At 44.9% G+C, this 20705-nt stretch overlaps 1 protein-coding gene across 3 annotated transcripts in view; it reads right to left on the reverse strand.

Annotated features, from left to right (window-relative positions):
* Positions 1 to 1905: 1905 nt before the first annotated feature.
* Positions 1906 to 20705, reverse strand: part of KPNA6 (karyopherin subunit alpha 6) — a 50614-nt gene continuing 31814 nt past the window's right edge. For all 3 annotated transcript variants that reach the window (XM_008521886.2, XM_008521887.2, XM_008521885.2), the window contains exons 2-14: positions 18195 to 18328; positions 17032 to 17124; positions 16522 to 16621; positions 15534 to 15628; positions 14692 to 14823; positions 13028 to 13116; positions 12016 to 12115; positions 11538 to 11701; positions 11270 to 11348; positions 9719 to 9844; positions 9261 to 9388; positions 8008 to 8186; positions 1906 to 7147 (exon numbers count right to left, since the gene is read on the reverse strand). In XM_008521886.2, the coding sequence (XP_008520108.1) occupies positions 6960 to 7147; positions 8008 to 8186; positions 9261 to 9388; positions 9719 to 9844; positions 11270 to 11348; positions 11538 to 11701; positions 12016 to 12115; positions 13028 to 13116; positions 14692 to 14823; positions 15534 to 15628; positions 16522 to 16621; positions 17032 to 17124; positions 18195 to 18328 (1607 nt within the window). In that variant the 3' untranslated portion in view covers positions 1906 to 6959. The remainder of the gene's footprint in view (positions 7148 to 8007; positions 8187 to 9260; positions 9389 to 9718; positions 9845 to 11269; positions 11349 to 11537; positions 11702 to 12015; positions 12116 to 13027; positions 13117 to 14691; positions 14824 to 15533; positions 15629 to 16521; positions 16622 to 17031; positions 17125 to 18194; positions 18329 to 20705) is intronic.

Consider the following 20705-nt stretch of genomic DNA (forward strand, 5'->3'; position numbering starts at 1 on the left):
CTGCCTTTTTTGCTCCACTTATACTTCTGTTTCCAGGATTTCCTAGGTTTTTGCAGGTGCTATTCCACCTTCCAAAGTAGCCTTCTGGCAAAAACAAAATCTTTTGAGGCCCAGCTCAAACCCTTGCCAGTGATCTGGATAGAGTTCTTACTACAGCATTAGTAAGGAGGTGTTGAAATGACCTGCTTTACAAATCAATGACATGGCAAGAACTATTGGCTAAATTCTCTAGTCCTAAAGCCCAGCATCATCCTGGAGGCAGAGAAAGTTTTAAATTGTTGTGCCAATTGGGCTTTTAGGGCTGTTAACGTGTTAAGTATTTTCCCCAGTTAGAGACTTCAGGGCAGTTGTCTCCCCCTTAGGCAGCAGGAGTTTGCGTTTCCCAGGAAACACTGAGAGGCAATGCGGTATAACAGTATAATGGTGGCACTCAAGCTCTGAAGTTTGGAATCCAGGGCTCACAAAACCAAGGCCCTGCTTACTTCCAGAAAAGCCTATTGGAAATCTCTTGAAAAGGTAACATATAAATCAAACCTTGATGGATTTTCATAGGAAGAGTGTGTTCTGGGCAGAGATGAAGAACATAAGCAGCAAGAACAAGGTATGCATGGGGTGAGGGGTGGTGTATCAGGATCAACAGTGGCCTGCAAGGCCAGCTGGGTAATGAGTAGAGCAGGCAGACAAGGAATAAGGAAATCTGATGGAAAGAATAGCAACAATGTGAGCATCTGCCTGTCAGTCAAGGAGACCATTGAGAATGGCGGTGATTGTGGTAAAAGGGAGCTCTTGCAGATTGCTTTCAAGCAGAAACTCAGGCCCAACAGTGCCAGATATTTTTCAAGATAGATACATCTTTATTTTTTTAAATGTTGGCAACAAATTAAACCTTAAACACACTCTATCAGCCAACCAAAACCCTCCTTTTGGGTTGAACCAACTTTTTGGCTGCTTGTCTGTAACCTATGCTTTAGGAATTGAAACTGAAGTGGGTAGTTGGTGAACTGTATGCCCTCAATGGGCTCAAAGGGTGGTGGAATGGTGCTGATGAAATGTCAAAATCCTTCAGGGAAATCTTAGAAAATGCAAACTAAACTATATTGACAAAACGCAGATCAGTGGTTGCTGGGGGTTGGGCAGGAAGGAGGGATTCCAAAGGGGCATGAGGAAACTTCTGGAGGTGATGGATATGTTTACTGTCTTGATTGTAGTGATTAAACTTATCAAATTGTACATTTTAAATATGTGTCATTTACTGTATGTCAATTATATTTCAATAAAGCAGATTAAAAAACCATTCTTTATAGCAGGAGCAGGCTGTTGCAATTTTTTTTTTGAGGAAGATTAGCTCTGAGCTAACTACTGCCAATCCTTTTTTTTTTTTTTTAAAGATTTTATTTTTTAGCTTTTTCTCCCCAAAGCCCCCCCCGGTACATAGTTGTATATTCTTCGTTGTGGGTCCTTCTAGTTGTGGCATGTGGGACGCTGCCTCAGCGTGGTTCAATGAGCAGTGCCATGTCTGCGCCCAAGATTCGAACTGACGAAACACTGGGCCGCCTGCAGCGGAGTGCGCGAACTTAACCACTCGGCCACGGGGCCAGCCCCCCAATCCTCTTCTTTTTGCTGAGGAAGACTGGCCCTGAGCTAACATCCATGCCCATCTTCCTCTACTTTATACGTGGGATGCCTACCACAGCATGGCTGTTTGCCAAGCAGTGCCATGTCTGCACCCAGGATCCGAACCAGCGAACCACAGGCCATCGAGAAGCAGAATGTGCAAACTTAACCACTGCACCACCAGGCCAGCCCAAGCTGTTGCAATTCTTAATTCCACTGTTGGGCCACAAGTTTAAACACCCTCTCCTCATTCACTTCCACAAAATCTAGGCTCATTCTGAAAGAAGACGATTTAGAACTTTGCAACAGGTTTTTATTTTCGCTTTATATCTATTACAGTGTTTGAAACCTAAAGAAATACATTTTCTCTTCAAATTTGGATGTGTATATAAATATCATTTGTCTGGACTCAGCACACTCAATGCCATGGTTTCTTGGCCTATGTCTGCTCTGAAATCATCAAGCTTTGTCTGTCTACCCAGGGGCCCTGAGAACATAGAAAATAGCCAGTTTACAGTTCTTGGAAAACTAAAAGCAAATGAATTTAGAAAGAAAAATCAGTGAGGAAAAGGGTTCGATTCACCTTCCTTAGGTTTCTAGCTGGGAACCCAAGCTGTTTCTGAGGGACATCCGGTTTGTCTTAGGTGGCTGGGACCTCATACACCCCCTTCACTTCTTTAGTGGTTCAATCAAAGGCAGTTCCCACAAAAGCTGGCTGAAAGAGCCAATACCTAACCCCAGGACCTGAGGGTTCTTGTAGAGGTGGACTCTTAAGGCTAACCTCTGAGTCAGAGGTTCCCAGCCCGTCTCAAGGTCTAAGCTTTGACTTCCTTCACTGCTCCCAGGGCATGGCAGAATTTTCTCTCCCCAAACCCAGGGGCTGAAAATCTGACCTACGCAGGGGAGCAGGGCTAGGGGTTAGCAGAGGGGTTCAGGTATGTGCTAATGCAGACATCAGCAGTCAGGCTGGCCCAGAAGTAGCAAGGGAAGCCCAAACCCACTGATGACCTTTATAACACACCACACAAACCTTTCTGCCAGGGTGTTCTGGGCCCAAAATTTAATGCTGCCTCTTCTCTCATACCCAGTTTTGGTTCTGCACATAGCCCAGGCCTGATGCAAAATGCCCTCGCAGAGGAAAAATAACAGCTTTAGTTCACAGACTTGCTTGGTATTGACCTCAAATTCTTCATGTGCCATGGTCTTAGTCTGGGGGTGGGGCTAGGGGATAGACAATGGGATGACTGAGTCATTTATGAAGGCCTTGGTCAAAGAGCAGCTGGTGCCTACCACATGGATCCCCGCAGGGCCCAATTCTCAGTTTGCTGGCTTAACAAAAGAATCCAAAAGTTAAGAGAAAAAATACTGGACTTGGTCTAGAATGTGCAATCCTAAAACGGCTGTGGAAGAAACCTACTATGGGCAATTTCTCACTCTCACACTCACTTCTAGGATAGTCCTACCTGGAAGATGTTGCTACTGGTTATGAGCATTTCCTACGCTTCAGTGCACTGAGCCTTGCACCCTTGCCCAGCGTCCCAGAGAGGCAGACAGTCATATACATTCCTGAGGCCCCCAGCCAGCCTGTTTTCCCTCTGGGTCCCTGTGGTGTCTGCAGGGACTTGAACAATCTGACTGCCTTCAACTGAGAATCCAGAATCTTAGCCCACGAGATGAATCTACTGAGGAATAACCAAAATGACGGGTGCCAAGCTGAGTGAGCCTTGGGGAGAAGAGCTGTGGCCTGAACAATGAGCACAGGCCCTTAAAGAGGGGCACGGGGGATGAGGATGGGACTATTACTAGGCACTCATTTCCTTCCCTTGTAGTTTGCTAGAAATGGGTAACTCTACAATGCAGGAAGAAGGCAGGGAGACATGAGAAAATGGAAATCCAGTTCATTCTGCTAGATGGTTGTCATTGTAAACTGGTTTGGCTTGAAGGAAACAGAAAGTCAGCGCCTGAGAGCCTTCTCTGCTCCTCCTTCACTAAGTACAGAAGCAGCTATAATCCATGCAGTTTAGCTCCACAAAACAGGGCTCCTGGAGAGAGGCTTCCACTGTAAAGAGAGGAGGAGTAGATCTAAGAAAAGCTGAGGTCATCAACACCTGCTTCTTAAAAGGGTCATTGGTACTCATTACCCCAAGTGACCAGGCTGGCCAGATGAGGGTAGAACCCTATGGTTCTACCAGAAGGTTGCAGCCAACACCAAGAGTAGGCAGTCACTGGGGACAGCTCAGAATTGAAAGCAGACTTCTAAGACCAGAGACACTGTTAGTATTAGAGAAGATGATCTTGGGGTGGGATGCCCAGGGCGGCTGGCAATAGATAGCTGGCACTGTTCAAAACATTTTTTCAATACTCTAGTTAAGAAAAAGGCTCCTTGTTCCCTTAATCCACACCTAGATGTACGTCCACCCCCACCAGAGATCTTAAAGATTCCAAAAACATGTCTTATCAGGCTATTCCCTACAGCAGGCTGGGGGAGCCCTTCCATTCCTGCAATGTCCCATCAGAAATCTACCAGAAAGCCTTTGACCTGACCTAGGCCAGGGTATGGAGTCCAGATGAGAGCTGCCCACAAAGAGTGGCTGTCAAGCCTGGGCTAAAGAAATAGTATTTGCTTTCCAAGATGGCCAAAAGAGAGAACAAGACACAAAAGATGATGTTACTGCCTCTGTGGGTTGGAAGAACTTTGCCTATTGACTAAAAAGGGGTTAAAGGAAGATAATGGGAAAACATGGTCTAAGGAAGACACCAACAAAGGAAAGCTCCTAGAGGCCACTTAATCTGATGAGAAATCTGTCAGGTTGTGCCCTGGGAGAAACTTCCGCCTTTGAAGTCCTTGGAGAAAACTGGCTTTAAACAGCAGCCAGATGATCAGAAGCATCTTCCATCTGGTACAGGACCCAGATCTGAAGTGAAAGTAGATTTTGGAGGAATAGTTGGGAAAAGCGGCATGTGTATGTCTCACAATAAGAATTTGGCCCCAATGTCAGGGACTCAACTATTCTTTGAGATGTACAAAGTAGATCCTACTAAAGTGCTCTGCCCTTTGGACAAGGGCAAGGGAGGGGGAGTAGCTTTTCTCTGAACTGTAGGAGAACGTTTTTATAATGAAGTCAGCAGACCAAGTGAAAAAGGTCCTGCCCCCTGCCTCCCTGGGAGATTGGGGGTTGGTAGTTACTAGCCCCATGCTGAAGAGCAGCCCGTAACTCACTAAGGTGGCACAGCACTGCTGTGACTTTTTAGTGATAACCACTTGCCCCAAACAACCTTTCTCAGAAAATGGCTCTGGAGTTGGATCTCAACACTAGAGAGGGCAAATTGAAGACCAATGGGCAACAATGAGCACCTGAACTTTAATCTGTAAGCAGAGGGGCATGGGTTTCACCTCAGCCAGAGGGGATGTGTAGGAATAGGAGCAGGAATGGCATTGTTTCTGGGGAAGGGAAGATACAGCCTGGAGCAAGGCACCTCTGACTGAGCAGTGGGGAAGCAGGGGCAGAGCGGACTGTGCCTTCAGCTCCACAGCTGGTCTAGACTTAGCCAACTGCTTCCTCCACCCTATCCCCAACAACTGGACTTTACTATCATATGTAACCCACTGAGGCAGAGGCAAGCCGCTGAGGCACTGTACTAGCTTTATTCAAAGAGAAAAGAAAAGGCATTAGGGTTATAACTGTCACAAGGAAGGGCAAAACCCCACCCAGGTACAAGGACAGCAAACAGGGAAGATACCAATAACTCTCACAAAAGTCCTGAGGCTGCCAGGTTTCTGTGATAATAGGAGAGGCAGCCGTAAGTGATACAGTATGTGGACAAGGACCTTTGAGACTGAATCTGAGAAGGCAGACTGCTTTTTGGGTTTCCTGATATATGCAAGATGCTCAGCAGTAAGGACTGGAGTGGTAGACTTCACCAAGCCCTGGGGCCATCCTTGCTTCCTCCAGGTACTGGGACAATCAGACCAGGCTGACTTGCTATATAAAGGTTCCAGAGCTAAGGGTTGGTCCCAGGTGGTGGCCCAGAACCCAAGCAGAGAGGAAAAGGTCCAAGCTCAGGCTTCCTGAGCGAGGGAGCTTCCACATCTCTTTTTGGTCTTCCTCACAGTATCCTACTTACAGAAATTACAGACAGTTCTTCCTCTTGAGACCAATTAAGATTGACCTACCTAATATATAGAATATAAAAAAATACAGAACTTTTTGACATTCTCTCCTTTGGAAGTAAAATATACATGATCCAACTGTGGAAGAGGAAGAAGAAGAAATGCCAAAGGCAGGGATCCCTGGCTATCCCAATACATGACACTCTCACTCCAACCTCCTCTGCAACTTATGGGTCACCAGAGCAAGGACTTTCTCCTCAGGAGAAAGGAAGGACCACAGCCCCCTGTCTCATGCTTAGGAGAAAATACAGCTACCTCAGAGGTTCATTCAACTCCGAGGGGAAATTTCAAGTAAACAAATGAAGTTGGGTCGCACCATTGGAAGGTGGGTAGGAAACATGGGATCAGTAGCGACACATGGGAAGCCCCATCTGAAGGCCTGTGCTCCTCCCCTCCACTCCCACTGGTGTACCTGCCCCAGGAGAGTAAGGGGGATCTCCCAAACTAAAGAGGTCTGGGCAAGGGGTTAGAGGGAGGAAGGGGGTCTTTGTCTCATGGTGACCTCCCCCTCAGCCTCTAGTCCCAGACAATGCTGGCAGCTGGGATTCCTAAAACCAGGAACTCGTGGCTCTTGGAAAGAGCAATCTTAATACAAGAAAAATGTGCAAAAGAAAAAAAAATTAAATAACTCAATCCAAGCATACAAGATTAATATTCTGTCAGAGCAAGAACACTTTGTTTTGGATATCTCCCCTCCCCTCCCACCCCCCTACCTCTGGAATATTCCCATCTGCTCAAGTACCCAAGATAAAGAGTTACACAGATCAGGGCAGAGGACTGGGAAGGATGAAGGAAGATAAAAGGGAAGGAAGTCACCACTAAAGAAAAAAATAAAAAATAAAAAAAGGTGCAAAATTGATTACCTCAGTCCTCCTTTGTCTACCCCTGGGCTCCTGGGTTAAAGACATATGTGCAGCCAAAATATAGCATAAGGAAGAAAAACCCAACACGTCCCCTTCTTGTCACAAAACCCAAATATGAGCCTCAGATGGTTTTGTCTGTCCAGAGGGTGCTCCCTCCAGGGAAGGGGGCAGAGCAGGTCAAGAGCACAGTTTCCAGGGCAGCAGAGGTGTGTGGTGGCTGATGGTGGGGGGCTGGTTTCCCGCCCACCAGAGGGCTGCTTTTGCGCTGGTCGGTGGTGCGTCCCATTCCCTCCCCTCCCCGGAGGCCGACATTATAGCTGGAAGCCCTCCATGGGGGCCTCGGGCTGCTGGAAGACGAACTGCTGTTGCGTCGCATCCACTTGGGGGGCCAGGCTGCCATCGTCGTCCTCTACACCAAAGTAGTGCTCAATGAGGTCGAAGGCCTTCTGGTAGATCTCCTGGTTCTCATGGCTCTGGAGAAACTCAATTTTATCCAAGCCTGTGGTGGCAAGGAAGGAAGGAGGAGAAGAGTAAACTTTGAGTGCTTTTCTATGAGTCCATGAAATAATCTATTTTTCTTTCCCTGAGGTATGTTAGTATTTATAAACATAAGTAATATGATCAGATCTCTTTTTGACGTGGGAGAGGAGAGCCAAGATCTCTCCCCGAAACTATATAACCCCCAAGGAAAAACGACCAAAATGTGATTTATAAATCAGAGGTTCTAGTCTCTATTCTGCTTTTTTTAAGATTTTTTTTAATTTTTTTCCTTTTTCTCCCCAAAGCCCCCCAGTACATAGTTGTATATTCTTCGTTGTGGGTCCTTCTAGTTGTGGCATGTGGGACGCTGCCTCAGCGTGGTTTGATGAGCAGTGCCATGTCCGCGCCCAGGATTCGAACCAACGAAACACTGGGCCGCCTGCAGCGGAGCACGCGAACTTAACCGCTCGGCCACGGGGCCAGCCCCATCTATTCTGCTTTTAACTACGTGTGTGACATGGGCAAATCATTAGTCTCTTTGAATCTCTGAGAGACAGTGAATCCAGCACTCTTACTGGAATTTGCTAGAAACTCAGATGAAAACATGCCTTCCAGTGCCTGATTCTATCATCAACGCTGGAGCTTTATCTTTTGCACCTGTGCCATACCTACTTATTGGGCAGAGCCTATGAGAAAGAGAACTGATCTACTGCTCCTCAGAGGGAGTACCAACTGGTGGGATAAAACACTGCATTCAATCATGACCCCAAAAACACACACCCTCACCATGCATACTGCTTTGGAGGCCTGCAGTCCCCAGGTCCTGACCTGGAACTGCTCTACTTAAGGCAAAGGGGAGGGTGGAGAGAGGGCACATACCATAGGCTTCCTCGATGAGGCCACAGTAGGGATTGACCCCTGAGCCACTGCGCTTGCCTTCTTGCTCTCCAAGTCGAAGGATGTTCTCCAGTCCATTGAGGGCCACTTGCACAATCTTTGAATCCATCACAGTCAGCAAGTCACACAGGGGTTTGATGCAGCCCAGTGAGACCAGGTACCTGGAGGCCGGAGACCAGGCACGCCGTAAATTAACGCAGGGCTGGGGACGTGCTGGGTAGGTGCTGTGGGGCCTGTGGGCCTCCCTCATCCGCGTCAGCACTCTCAGCAATGCACTCTTACTGAGCCTTCATAACCACCCATCCTTTACCTCCCCAGCCTCCCAATGCCGTTGGTCTACTTCATTTCCATGTGGGAGGCTGCCACAGATTCCTCCTCCTAGTCTCCAATGTTTCCTTGCTGCAAAATTATCACCCTGAACACATCATTTCTCTGCTGAAAATTTTTCAGTCCAAGCTCTACAGGCATGCCAATAAAGACCTTCTACAATCTGGCTCTTACTCTCCTTTTCTAGCTTCACCTCCCATCACTCCCTTCCAAGGACACTACATTCCAGTCAAACATGTAAAGGTCTCCAGGTTTCTAATTCTTGTACCTTTACCTATGCGTCTTCCTGTCCAAAAGGCCTTTTATAACCCCGTATTTTTCCTTCAAAGCTTAAATCAATAGCTATCCCTTTTCTCCTAAGGCTTTCTGTATACTGAATATATTCCCCTCCTAGGCTACAAGCTGAAGGCAAGCCACTTGTCTAGTTCCCACCACTTCTACTCATATTGAGAATGGAAACTAAAATCAAAGAGCGCGCGCGCGCGCGCGCGCACACACACACACACACACACACACAAAATACCTATTTGCTTATCCCAAGTATCACCCTCAAAAATGATTTTCCAAAGAAGCTGCTTTGAATGAGCCATAGCATGGTCCTCCTTCATTTGTAGGGATAATTGAGAATTACACAGATTTAAATTCTCGAGAGGGGAGGAAGAGGTAGAAGAGAGATGGATGTCTGTGTCATAGGTTTCTATTCTTAAGGAGAGAAAAGAGGTACCTGGTCTATAGGAACCTAATCCAGACTCCAGTGCCACTCTAGCAGCTTACCAGTTAAACTCTACTGCAGCTGGATGGGGAAAGGCCTATCCCAGAAAAAGCAGTTTAGAGGTCACATGTAAACCATGAGCCAAGAGGGAGAGGGCATATATATCACTCAAGACAATGGGAAAGGAATGTGATACCTGATCTGCTCAGGGGTTCCTCCTGATGTGGCATTGGTGATGGCCCAGGCTGCCTCTTTCCTTGTACGGAACTCTGCTTTCTGAAGGATTTCGATCAACACAGGGAAAATATTTGCATCTATGACAGCCTTAGAGAGGATTTGGTGGGGGAGATGGGGAGAGAAAAAAGTCACTTCAAGAAGAGAAAGCAAATCCAGCCCAAAAATCAGCTAAGATTTAGACATCTTCCCCTTCCTGAGAGTCCTCTCTTGTTCTTCCCATGTAGATGAAAGGCTACAGAGGAACCTGGCTTGCACTACACAGAATCTGTGACCAACACACACACTGACCTCTATTTCTAAAGGGAAACAAATTCCTTCTTCTAGAAGCGAATATCCCACAACCTCACATGTTCCCATGTCTTCCCATCTGCCATCCCCTGGGCCCCTGCTCCCTGACTTCTCTCCTGCTTGTTCTACCTGTATTTGAGCCCTGTTGCCAGCAGTAATATTTGAAATGGTCCAGCAAGCTTCCTTCCGGATTGACTCCTTGGAGCTGCTCAGCAAGTGGAGGAGGCAAGGAAGGGCTGAACAGTTAAGAATGACCTAGAACACCAAAAGCATAGGCAACAAAAGAAAAATTAGGTAAATCGGACTTAATCAAAATTAACAACTTTGGTGCATCAAAAGATACTATCATAGAGAGAACAGGCAAAGCACAAAATGGGAGAAAATATATGCAAATCATGTATCTGGTAAGGATTAATATCCAGAATGTATAAAAAACTCTTACAACTAAACGACAGAAAACTGAACACCTCAATTAAAAAAAAATGGGCAAAGGGCTTAATAGACATTTCTCCAAAGATAGACAGATGGCCAGAAAACATGTGAAAAGATGCCACACATCACTAAAAATTAGGGAAATGCAAATCAAAACTGCAATGAGATACCACTTCACACTTATTAGGCTGGCTATTATCAAAAAACCCCCAGAAAACAGAAGTGTTGGTAGGGATGTGGAGAAACTGGAACCTGGTACATTGCTGTTGGGAATGTAAAATAGTGCAGCTGCTGTGCAAAACAGTATGGTGGTTCCTCAAAATCTTAACCATAAAATTACCACATGATCCAGTAATTCCACTTCTGGCTATGTACCCAAAGAACTGAAAACAGGGACTCAAGATACTCGTACGTTAATGTTCAGTGCAGGGTTATTCACAGTAGCCAAAGGTGAAAACCACCCATGCGTCTATCCACAGATGAATGTATATACAAAATATGGTATATGCATACAATGGACTATTATTCAGCCATAAAAAAGGAATAAAGGTCCGACACATGCTACAATATGAATAATCCCGAAGATATTATGCTAAGTAAAATAAGCTGACACAAAAGAACAAATATATATGGTTCCACTTCTATGAGGTACCTAGTGTGGTCAAACTCATAAAAGACAAAAAAGTGGTATGGTGGTTACCAGGGGCTGAAGGCAGAGGGAAGTGGGGAGTTATTTAATGGGTACAAAACAGTTTGAGATGACCAAAGAGTTGTCGAGATAGATGGTGGTGATGGCTGAATACAAATATGAATGTACTTAATGCCACTGAACTACACACTTAAAAATGGTTAAAACAGTACATTTTATGTTATGAATATTTGCACATGTATGCAGACACAAAGAATCACCTAGAAAATTAGAGTGTGGGTTTGAGTGAGATTACTCACTTGTAAGAAATCTGTCAAGAATGCCACATAATTATGCCAACTACTCAAGATCCAAATAATACCCAGATCTCTAGCCTTTGAACAGAGGAACCCTGTTTACTGTGCCCCCACTGGAGGTGTTATTAACATGAGATTAACATTAGATAGTGTCAACCAAGTTGCCTATGATCATATAAAAAGTGGCTGAGTTGGAATTTTTCACTCAAGTCCATGCTTTCTCTCTCAGACCACACTGCCTCCCATCAGGACCAAAGTCCTTGGCAAGGAAGGGTTTTGTCCATAGACAGCTCTCTTCCTTACCTGGGTCTGGATATCATCCCCAGTGACGATGTTACCCACAGCTCTCAGGGCAGGAGAAGCCACTTTGTAATCGTTGTGCCTACAGAGAAGAGAGCTCTGATCAATAGAGGGCCAGCACACGGTATTCAGCCCTGCTGACCACCAAGGCTAGCAACACTCTCATGGCTCCAGACCTCTGGATTGGGCAGCAGATTGCTAACTGCAATTCTTTAGTCTAAGCTCAGAGAAGCATAGGGAATCTGTTCCCTTTCTAACTGAGACCACTCACATTAGAAGTTCTACCAATCTCCGGCAGACTCCAGAGTCTATGACCGCCTGGATTTTCTCGTTGGGGCCATCAGACAGATAAGAAAGGGCCCAGCAGGCATCTGCCAGCAAGTCTGAGTCACTGCTGAAGAGGAGGCGAGACAGCACAGGCAAACAAGGGGAGACCTGTTGGAAGCAGAGTGAGAGGGACTCATGGTGGGGCACGGCCACATCAGCTTTACAACTAACCCTAACATTGCTCTCCCCTCCTTTACAAGTAATTCTAAGCCCTGGAGATCTCTACATTAAACCATCAGGACTACTTTTCACTTTACCATTCAGGCACATGAGATCACCTACTTCACTGACAATCACCTCTTTCAGTTTGCCATGGATTGAGATTCTAAGTGGTTCCCCAAAGATTTGAAAACTCCCATATCAAAATTTCTCCATATTAAGAAACCTGCTATCACTCAGGAACTAGTAAGAAGTTCTCTCACCTTTGCAAACTCTGGGGGTGGGTTCTTCCCTCGGCAGAGGTTTGACAGGGCCCAGACTGCATTCCGTGTCATTGTCAGTCGTGTGGACTTGGTAAGGAGTCTAAAGGAAACAACATAGCCAGAACCTGAGCAATGATGCCCTTGGCATAGGGCTGTTGCAGACGAACCCCAGGAGAAAATCCAATCAGACCTATAAGACCCCAGCAGCCTCACTGTTTCTTCCTATTTATAGATCTAAGTTAACTGAGCCTGTTTGGGCCAAGAGGACAACCTACAACTTCACAGAGAATTAGGATCTGCTGTGGCTAGTTAAAACCATAGCTAATAAGGACACAGGACTGGATCTTGAGTAAGCCTGGAAAGCTTTTAAGAGAGGACAAACTGTGGCCCTAAGTTCTAAATAAGGAGTGTTGTTACTGTTCTCCTTAGAAATAAAAGCTGAAGGTCTAGCGTGAGGGCTTTAGCCATGCAGTATGGAATGATTTTCTGTGAAGGGCTCAAGAAAAAGTTATAATGATGACCTATGAAACTGTGGTCTCGGAAGAAGAGCTCCCCCCTCCTCCCCCTCTGTTTTGGTTTAGATGTAGCTTTACTTTAAGGGTATGGGAGGGTGGGATGGGAGAAGGATCCAGATAATCACTCATGGGGTCTTTGACCTATAGTTTACAAAAGAGCTCTCCAATGTAACTATGCATAAATCCATAGCAAATAATGCATTCTGTAGAGAAGGCTGGATTTTACAGATGGGCTAGTCCTGCCTCTCTCCTCTGGCTCAACAATGAGGCAGGTATGACCAACATGAGATTCTACAGTGCCAAGTGAGGAAGCACAAGATCATCTTTGGCACAATCTTCTTAGTCTCAAAAAATACCTATCTTTTACTTTGACAATCAGAATGCACTTTGAGCATTTTTGTAGTTACTTATCATCTTAAGTTAAGCTGCCCCCAGTAGACCTGCCACGTGGCTGCCCTATAGATGCCCCAGGTGGAGAGATGATCATAATTACTTACGTTAACAAAGGATTAAGGATGGAACAGTTCAAGACGTAATCTCGGCAAACGGAGCTATCTCCAGCTATGTTTCCCAGTGCCCAGACTGCCTGAAAAGGGGATGATGGAACTGTCACTCACAGAGCCTAGTGGCTTTTGTAAGTACTTTATATTCACAACTACAGAGTGAATACCCACCACTAACCAGGACGAAAACCACATCAAAACCTGAGACACACCAAGCAAGCTCAGGTACCCACCCTGTTGACATGCTTATTGAGCACTTGCTCTGTGAGGACCTTTCCTCTGAGAGTTCCTGATTCAGTGGGGAAGACAGGCTGACAACTGTATTACAGCCAGAGAAGCAAACCAAGACCTCCCTATCCCCACCCTCCAGAAAAGGAGGAAGTGATTGGAAAGTTGCATTTTTATAGCCTCACTGCACTGACCTTATAGGTTGTAACGGAGGAAAAAAATTCCAGTACCGCTCTTCACTCCTGTCCAACCAGCAAAAATTCAGTGGAAAAAAAATAGAAGTTGTGTCTTTATCTCTATGATCTGTAGGTACTGAGAAATGGGCACTGTGGTGTCTTTTTTCCAATATCACCTTTGATGCCAAATGTGTGGAGTTTTTTCCACACCAGCAACCGATTCTCTGCCACCAACTATGTGTCCAACAATTCAATTCTGACACTAACTCCTGGAGTTAGTGCAGACGCCAAAGGTTAACAGCTCAGCCTCACAAGGCTGCCCCTGCTTTAGAGACTAGTTGCAATTCCCAGGTACCACCTGTACTTTTGACCGACTGTCTATAAATTCTTAAGTTCCCACAATCCTCTCCTCAGGTTCAGTAATTCACTAGAATGATTCATGGAACCCAGGAAAACACTTTACATATGTTTCCCAGTTTATTACAATGGATGCAACTCAGGAAGAGCTAAGTAGAAGAGTGTACACAGGGCAAGGTATGGGGTGAGGAGTAGAAGTGGCACAGAGCTTCCATGCCCTCTCCAGGCACACCACCTTCCCAGCACATCGATGTGTTCACCAACCTGGAAGCTCTCTGAATCTCACTGTTCAAGAGTTTTTATAACCCAATCTCCAGCCCTCTTAACCTCCCTGGGAAGGCTGGGGTGGAGGGGTGAGGAAGGGTTGGGAGGTTGGGGCTGCAAGTTCCCACCCTCTAATCCTGTGTTTGGTCTTTCTGATGACCAGCCACCCCCCACCCCCATCCTAAGGCTATGTAGGGGACCCATCCTGAGTCATCACATTAGTATAGACTCAGGTGTGCTCCAAAGGGGCTCATTATATAAATAACAAAATACATTCCTATCACTCAGAAAATTCCCAGGTTTTTAGGAGCTCTTTGCCAGGAACTGGGAAAAAAGACCAAATGTATTTTTTACTATACCATAGGTACCATCAAGAATTAAGCCATGGGGCCGGCCCCATGGCCGAGTGGTTAAGTTGGTGTGTTCTGCTTCAGCAGCCCAGGGTTTCACCGGTTCAGATCTGGGGCGCGGACATGGACCACTCATCAAGCCATGCTGAGGTGGTGTCCCACATGCCACAACTAGAAGGACCCACAACTAAAAACATATGCAACTATGTACTGGGGGGCTTTGGAGAGAAAAACGAAAAATAAAATCTTTAAAAAAAAGAATTAAGTCAAATTTGAGCATTACCTGTTCCTGTACATCCTCAAAGTCTGAGTTAAGCAGCTCTATAAAAATGGGGACGGCCCCTGCTTCAATGACAATTTTGGTCTGCTGAGAAGTTCCAGAGGCAATGTTCGTTAGAGCCCAGGCAGCTTCAAACTGAAAGCGAGATTAAGCCATGATCAGGAGGTCATTCCACACAGAGCAACCATGTCTATCAGCTGGCATGGTAGTAAGCAAGAGGTAGCAAGAGGAGTAAGCCCCTTGCTCCTGACTAAAAAAACCTAAAACACGTGCCTTTTCCTCTCCCCCTTTAAAAGGGAGAAGACGTATGGGCAGTGATGTACTGCAACAGAAAGATGGAATCGGGCTTCAGTGGTCCCAGGTGTAGTTTTGCACCACCAAAGCACCCATGAGTCCTTTAGCAAGTCACTTTTTAATTTCCTGAGCCTCATTTTCTTCATTTCTGAAGCTAGATATAGGGTGAGATGAGTCTCTCAAAGTCCCTTTCAGCTGAGTTTGTAGTAAGTTCCAATGGATTGACTCATCATCCATTTCTGAGAAGAGCGACCCAGACAGGATAAATGATTTGCCTCAGGTCACACAGGTAATTAGACGTGGAATTGAACCTCTGATTTATAACTGAATGATCAGTTGTCATATTCTGTTATCTTTCCTTTGAGATTGTTTTGGGAAGAGATTTTGGCTCTCTTATTTGAGGCCAAGACCTCTGAGGCAACTGATAGCTTCTCTTAAATGTTTCCTTATATTACTTGTCCATTTCCTGAGAGACGTGTCTGTAGAAACATCTTACTGCAATTTCTTGGAAGAAGGGCTTTCATCTGGTACCCCACCATCCCCGGCCTCACCTGTAATGTACAATTGTCATTCCTCTTCAGGAACTCCACAAACCGATCCACCACTCCTGGAGTGTTGATAACTTCATCTATTGGAGGACTAGGCTCTGGAGGAGGGAGAAAGGAAGGAGAGGGGAAGTCAGGAAAGGCTTTGGCTGATGCATTCACTGGGGTCAGCCCACCATCCTTCCTAGAAACTCCTGACTATCCTTACAAACATTCCCAAACTCCCTTTTGGTGAGGTGGTTTTAACAATAGCTGGCCATCTTTGACCTGTATAATACAGTTCGGATGCTAAAGAGTAAAGCCAATCCTAATTTAAGTATGCTCACCTTTGGCTTACTGAACCTAAGCAAGTGAAGTAACCTTACTTACCTAAGCAAGTAAGAAAGGGAGAGAAGAAAGCCCAAGGGATGAGCAACCCTAGTCTAAACATTTCCCTTCTAAGACTAGCACTCTTTTCTTGGGAGGACTGCTTAATATACTGAGGCAAGAGAATTTTCCCTATCATACATCAAACTTTTATTGAGCATGAACTATGTGCCAGATATAGTTCTAGGTACTGAGGATACAGCAGTGAACAAAACCAAAAGTTTCTGTCCTCACGGAGTTTATATCCTACTGTGGAGAGACATTCTATTGTGTTAGAAGGTACTAAGTGTAGTGGGGAAAAAAGGACTAGGTAGAGCAGGGCAAGATTAAACCATTGAGGGTGGCGTGCAGCCTGCAGTTTTAGATAGGGTAGGGTAGGCTTCACTGAGAAGGCAGGATCTGATCATAGACGTGAGAGAGTTGTTACACAGATACCTGGCAAGTAGAGGATACCAGGCAGAGCGAATCGCCATGTAAAGGTAAGAGTGTACCTGGCTTGTCAAAGGAACACCAAAGCCAGTAGGGCTAGAGCAGAATGAGTGAAGGGAAGAAGCTGATGCGGTCAGTGAGAAGAAACAAGAGTCTACATCACATAAGGCCCCTCTCTAGGGAGAACCAGGTTTTGTACCTTTGGAGAGCAGTTTCCGAAATTTCTGTGTGGTTGCTAACTGCAGGTCAGAATCATCAGAAAAGAGCATCTCCACCATCTCTCTTGTGATCACACTCTCCTAGAACATAAAACAAGTTCAAGACTGTGCAAACCCAAACTAGAGCCAAATATGAGCACATAATCCTGCTTGGCATCCTATTTTCTAAAGACTTGAGGGCAAGAGGATAGCATAACAGCAGGCTCAGAAGGTGTTTGTTTAATCCATGGCTGCTTCAAATTGGGACATTTGAAAGTAATTCCTAACCCCTGAGGCAACTAACCGATGGCTTTCCTTAAATCCTTCCTCAAGTGTCTCCATCAGAGATGAATCCTTACTGACTCCTTAGGCTGACCAGCTACAAGGGCCCATGGAAGAGAGAGCTTAGTACGGTTGTTGGCAAAGCTACTAGATGACGTGAACTGCCCAGTTTCTGTTCTGTAGAAGCAGGTATTTCCCACGCCCACCTAAAGTGCATGTAAGGGCCTTACCCCAGTGGTAGAGCTCACATAGGAGTCCATGAGGAGACTATCGAACATGGCGGCTTCTTCATTAATCAGCTCCACATTTCTCCGTTTAAAAAGCTGAAAGTAAAGTAAAGAGAAGAGATGGTAGCAAGACTACTCACTGAAGCAAAGAATGACCCAATGTTAAATTATGGAGTAACTGTCAAGGAAATGCTAGTGTAGTTGAGAAAATGCCAAGCTTAATAAGCTGACATGCAAAGATATTCAAAGGCTTTATATGTTATATCTAATTGTTTGCATTTTTTAAGAGAACACTTTTTTTTTGAGGAAGATTAGCCCTGAGCTAACTGCTGCCAATCTTCCTCTTTTTGCTGAGGAAGACTGGCCCTGAACTCACATCTGTGCCCATCTTCTTCTACTTTATATGTGGGACGCCTACCACAGCATGGCTTGCCAAGCAATGCCATGTCCACACCCGGGATCCGAACCAGCGAACCCCGGGCCGCCAAAGTGGAACATGTGCACTTAGCCGCTGAGCCACCAGGCTGGCCCCAAGAGAATACTTTTATAAGCAAAAATATCTTTAAAGACTTCTTTGCCCTTTGTATAAAAGGTGATGGGTATAAAAGGCTTTGAAGGAAAGAATAACGGTAAAGCAAGAGGGGGTGGACAAAAGCAGGTTAGGTGATTGCATCTAGACCTGGGCAGCGCACTAATTTGGTGGTGGTGTGTGGTGGAGTGTAGAGGATAATAAGGGAGGCATTAAAATAGTCTCACCCCAGGGAGATTTACAAAGAATGGACTCAAGAAACAGAAGTAAGCAGTCCAGAATGGCTGATGAACTTCTTAAAGGGCCAGGCTTAGGGCTGGGGCTTGAAGGCCAGGTCTAACACTGACTATAGGGTGAAGAAGAGAGAAGGCAACAAGGGGTAGAACTAGAATGTTCTATTGAAGACATAAATGATGTCTTAAGTTGTTCTAAATTATGGAAAAGGGATAAGGGATTGATTCTCTCTTTCTCAAAGCTTCCAATATTTCTTTACAATGAAGGAGACTGGATGAGTGCCCCACAGAGCTAAGCTACTTGCCTCCTATGAGGAAAGTGAGAGTGCAAGGTGGAGGCTAACCACGGCAGTTGGAGGCTTCCGCATCCAACCGTATGTCTGAGAATATTCCAGTTAACTCACTTGTTGCTCCCGCTTCTGCTTCCGGAGCTGAATGCCCTCTTCCTCTCTTCTTCGCCTCATCTCCTCAGGGTTTAGGGCATTGTTCTTATAACTCTTCATTCGATAATTATCTTTCCCTGGGCTCGCCATGGTCTCTAGAAGAAGGGAAGATACAAACACATTGGCAAAGGCTCTTAAGAAGGCAGCTTTTGGGCTTCTGTCCCTCCCCACCCTCCCCTACTTAGGGGGACCACAGCCTTGTCAAGGAGGCCTAATAACCTCAATAACTGCATCTGACATCTCTAGTACCACCCCACACCAACAAACACAGTCTCCTTTAATTATAATAAGCTTATTAAATAAATGCTATTATAGCAAGTGATATAGGCATAGTAGTTAAAAGTGTAGGCCCTGGAGCCAGACTGCATGTGTTCAAATTCTGGCTCTTCTACTTGTGAGCTGTGCACCCTTCAACAAGTTGCTTTAACCTCTATGCCTCAGGATCTCATCTTTAAAACAGAGACATAATAGTTCCTACTTCATAGAGTTGTTAGAAGGATTAAATAGGTTAATACATGTGAAGAACTAATTAGAAGAATGCTAGGCATGTGGTAAATGCTCACAAGCTATGATCACCTCCAAAACGAGAGAAAACAGTTACATGATTTTCCCAATAAACTCAAATATATTTAACCTAGCCAGGTAAAATACATTATAGTATATCCAATTCAGTGGAATACCATGTAGATAAATATATATGGGGTTTTTTTTTTTGCTGAGGAAGATTTGCCCTGAACTAACATCTGTGCCAATCTTCCTCTATTTTGTACGTGAATCGCCACCATAGCATGGCCACTGACAAGTGGTGTGGTTCTGTGCCCAGGAAGTAAACCGGGTTGCTGAAGTAGAGTGTGCTGAACTTAACCACTAGGCCATGGGCCAGCCCCCATGTATCTTTTTAAATGACCCATATGACCACCATCTACTTTTTAAATTAAAAAAATTTTAAATCTATTCTGTAATATTTGATACATAGAAAAAGATGAAACATAATGTTAAGTTACCAAGGAAAACAATACAATGAGCATCTGTAAACCCTCCACCAAATCTAAGAACTAGAATATTATCAATGTGCTTGAATCTAGTTGTGGGCTCTTCCCCTATCCCAGGCTCCCCAATCCCCACTCTAACTCCAGCCAAAAGAAAACTGCTATCCTGAACTGTCATTATTTTTGCTTTGTTTTTATTAGTCCCATATATGTATATCCCTAAATATTGTATCATATTGTGTTTAGTTTTCTGAGCATTGTCCCCCTCTCCATTCGGTTTCTAAGATTCACCCATGTTTTTGCATGGAGCTGTATTTCATTCACTTTTCCTATGTTCTATTGTTTCACTGTATAAATACATCATAATTTATCCATTTTTCTGTTGATCTCCCCCATCCCTAGCCAGTTCTTTTCTATTAGAAACCTATTGGAATGTTATTGAGAAGTGGTGGATAAAAGTTTTCTGAAATTCTAATTTTCGCTTGAAAGTGAAAATTTTATCACTGACAACAAATACTGACTCACTTCCCACATTTTGAGAAAACGGCGGCCCAATACTTAAGTCTGAAGAAGCAGTTTGTCTGTAAGTCATTCTTTCAAGTAAAAACAGTGGCAATTTAAAAAGTGTCTAGTTTAGCTTAAGCCCTCAGGTGATTTTCCTCCATACACTTTTTCAAAGTTTGGATTTGTACAATTTCATCAAGGACATTCTTAAGTGAAACTAGCAATTTTTTTTCCTAAGAGTGAGTGAGTGGTGGTGAAGAATACATGACTACTAGTATTGTTTCATGCCACTGTCTTGATTTGTGCGAAGGCACCAAAAGCTTTATCCACCATTGGTTTTGTTTTTTGTTTTTTGTTTTTTTGCTGAGGAAGATTCACCCTAAGCTAACCTCTGTTGCCAATCTTCCTCTTTTTGCTTGAGGAAGATTCGCCCTGAGCTGACATCTGTGCCAATCTTCCTCTACTTTGTATGTGGGTCGCCACCACAGCATGGCTGCTGACAAGTGGTATAGGTCTGCACCTAGGAACCATATCCAAGCTGCTAAATCAGAACACACCAAACTTAACCACTAGGCCACGGGACCAGCCCCTATCCACCACTGCTTTTGCAACATCAGTGCAAATGTCAACATAGTGAAAATGGCAAATAATATCTTAAAAATTTTTTTCCAGCTTCATTGAGATATAATTGACATGGGGCTGGCCTGATGGCGCAGCGGTTAAGTTCACACCTTCCGCTTTGGTGGCCTGGGGTTTGTCAGTTCGGATCCCAGATGTGGACATGGCACTGCTTGGCAAGTCATGCTGTGGCAGGCATCCCACATATAAAGTAGAGGAAGATGGGCACAGATGTTAGCTCAGGGCCAGTCTTCCTCAGCAAAAAGAGGAGGATTGGCAGCAGATGTTAGCTCAGGCCTAATCTTCCTCAAAAAAGAAAAAAATCCTGTTGGGATTTTAATTGGAATTGAAATATTAAAAC

The sequence above is a fragment of the Equus przewalskii genome, chromosome 2 (genome assembly GCF_037783145.1).
Source record: "Equus przewalskii isolate Varuska chromosome 2, EquPr2, whole genome shotgun sequence".
NCBI classification, from domain to species: Eukaryota; Metazoa; Chordata; class Mammalia; order Perissodactyla; family Equidae; genus Equus; species Equus przewalskii.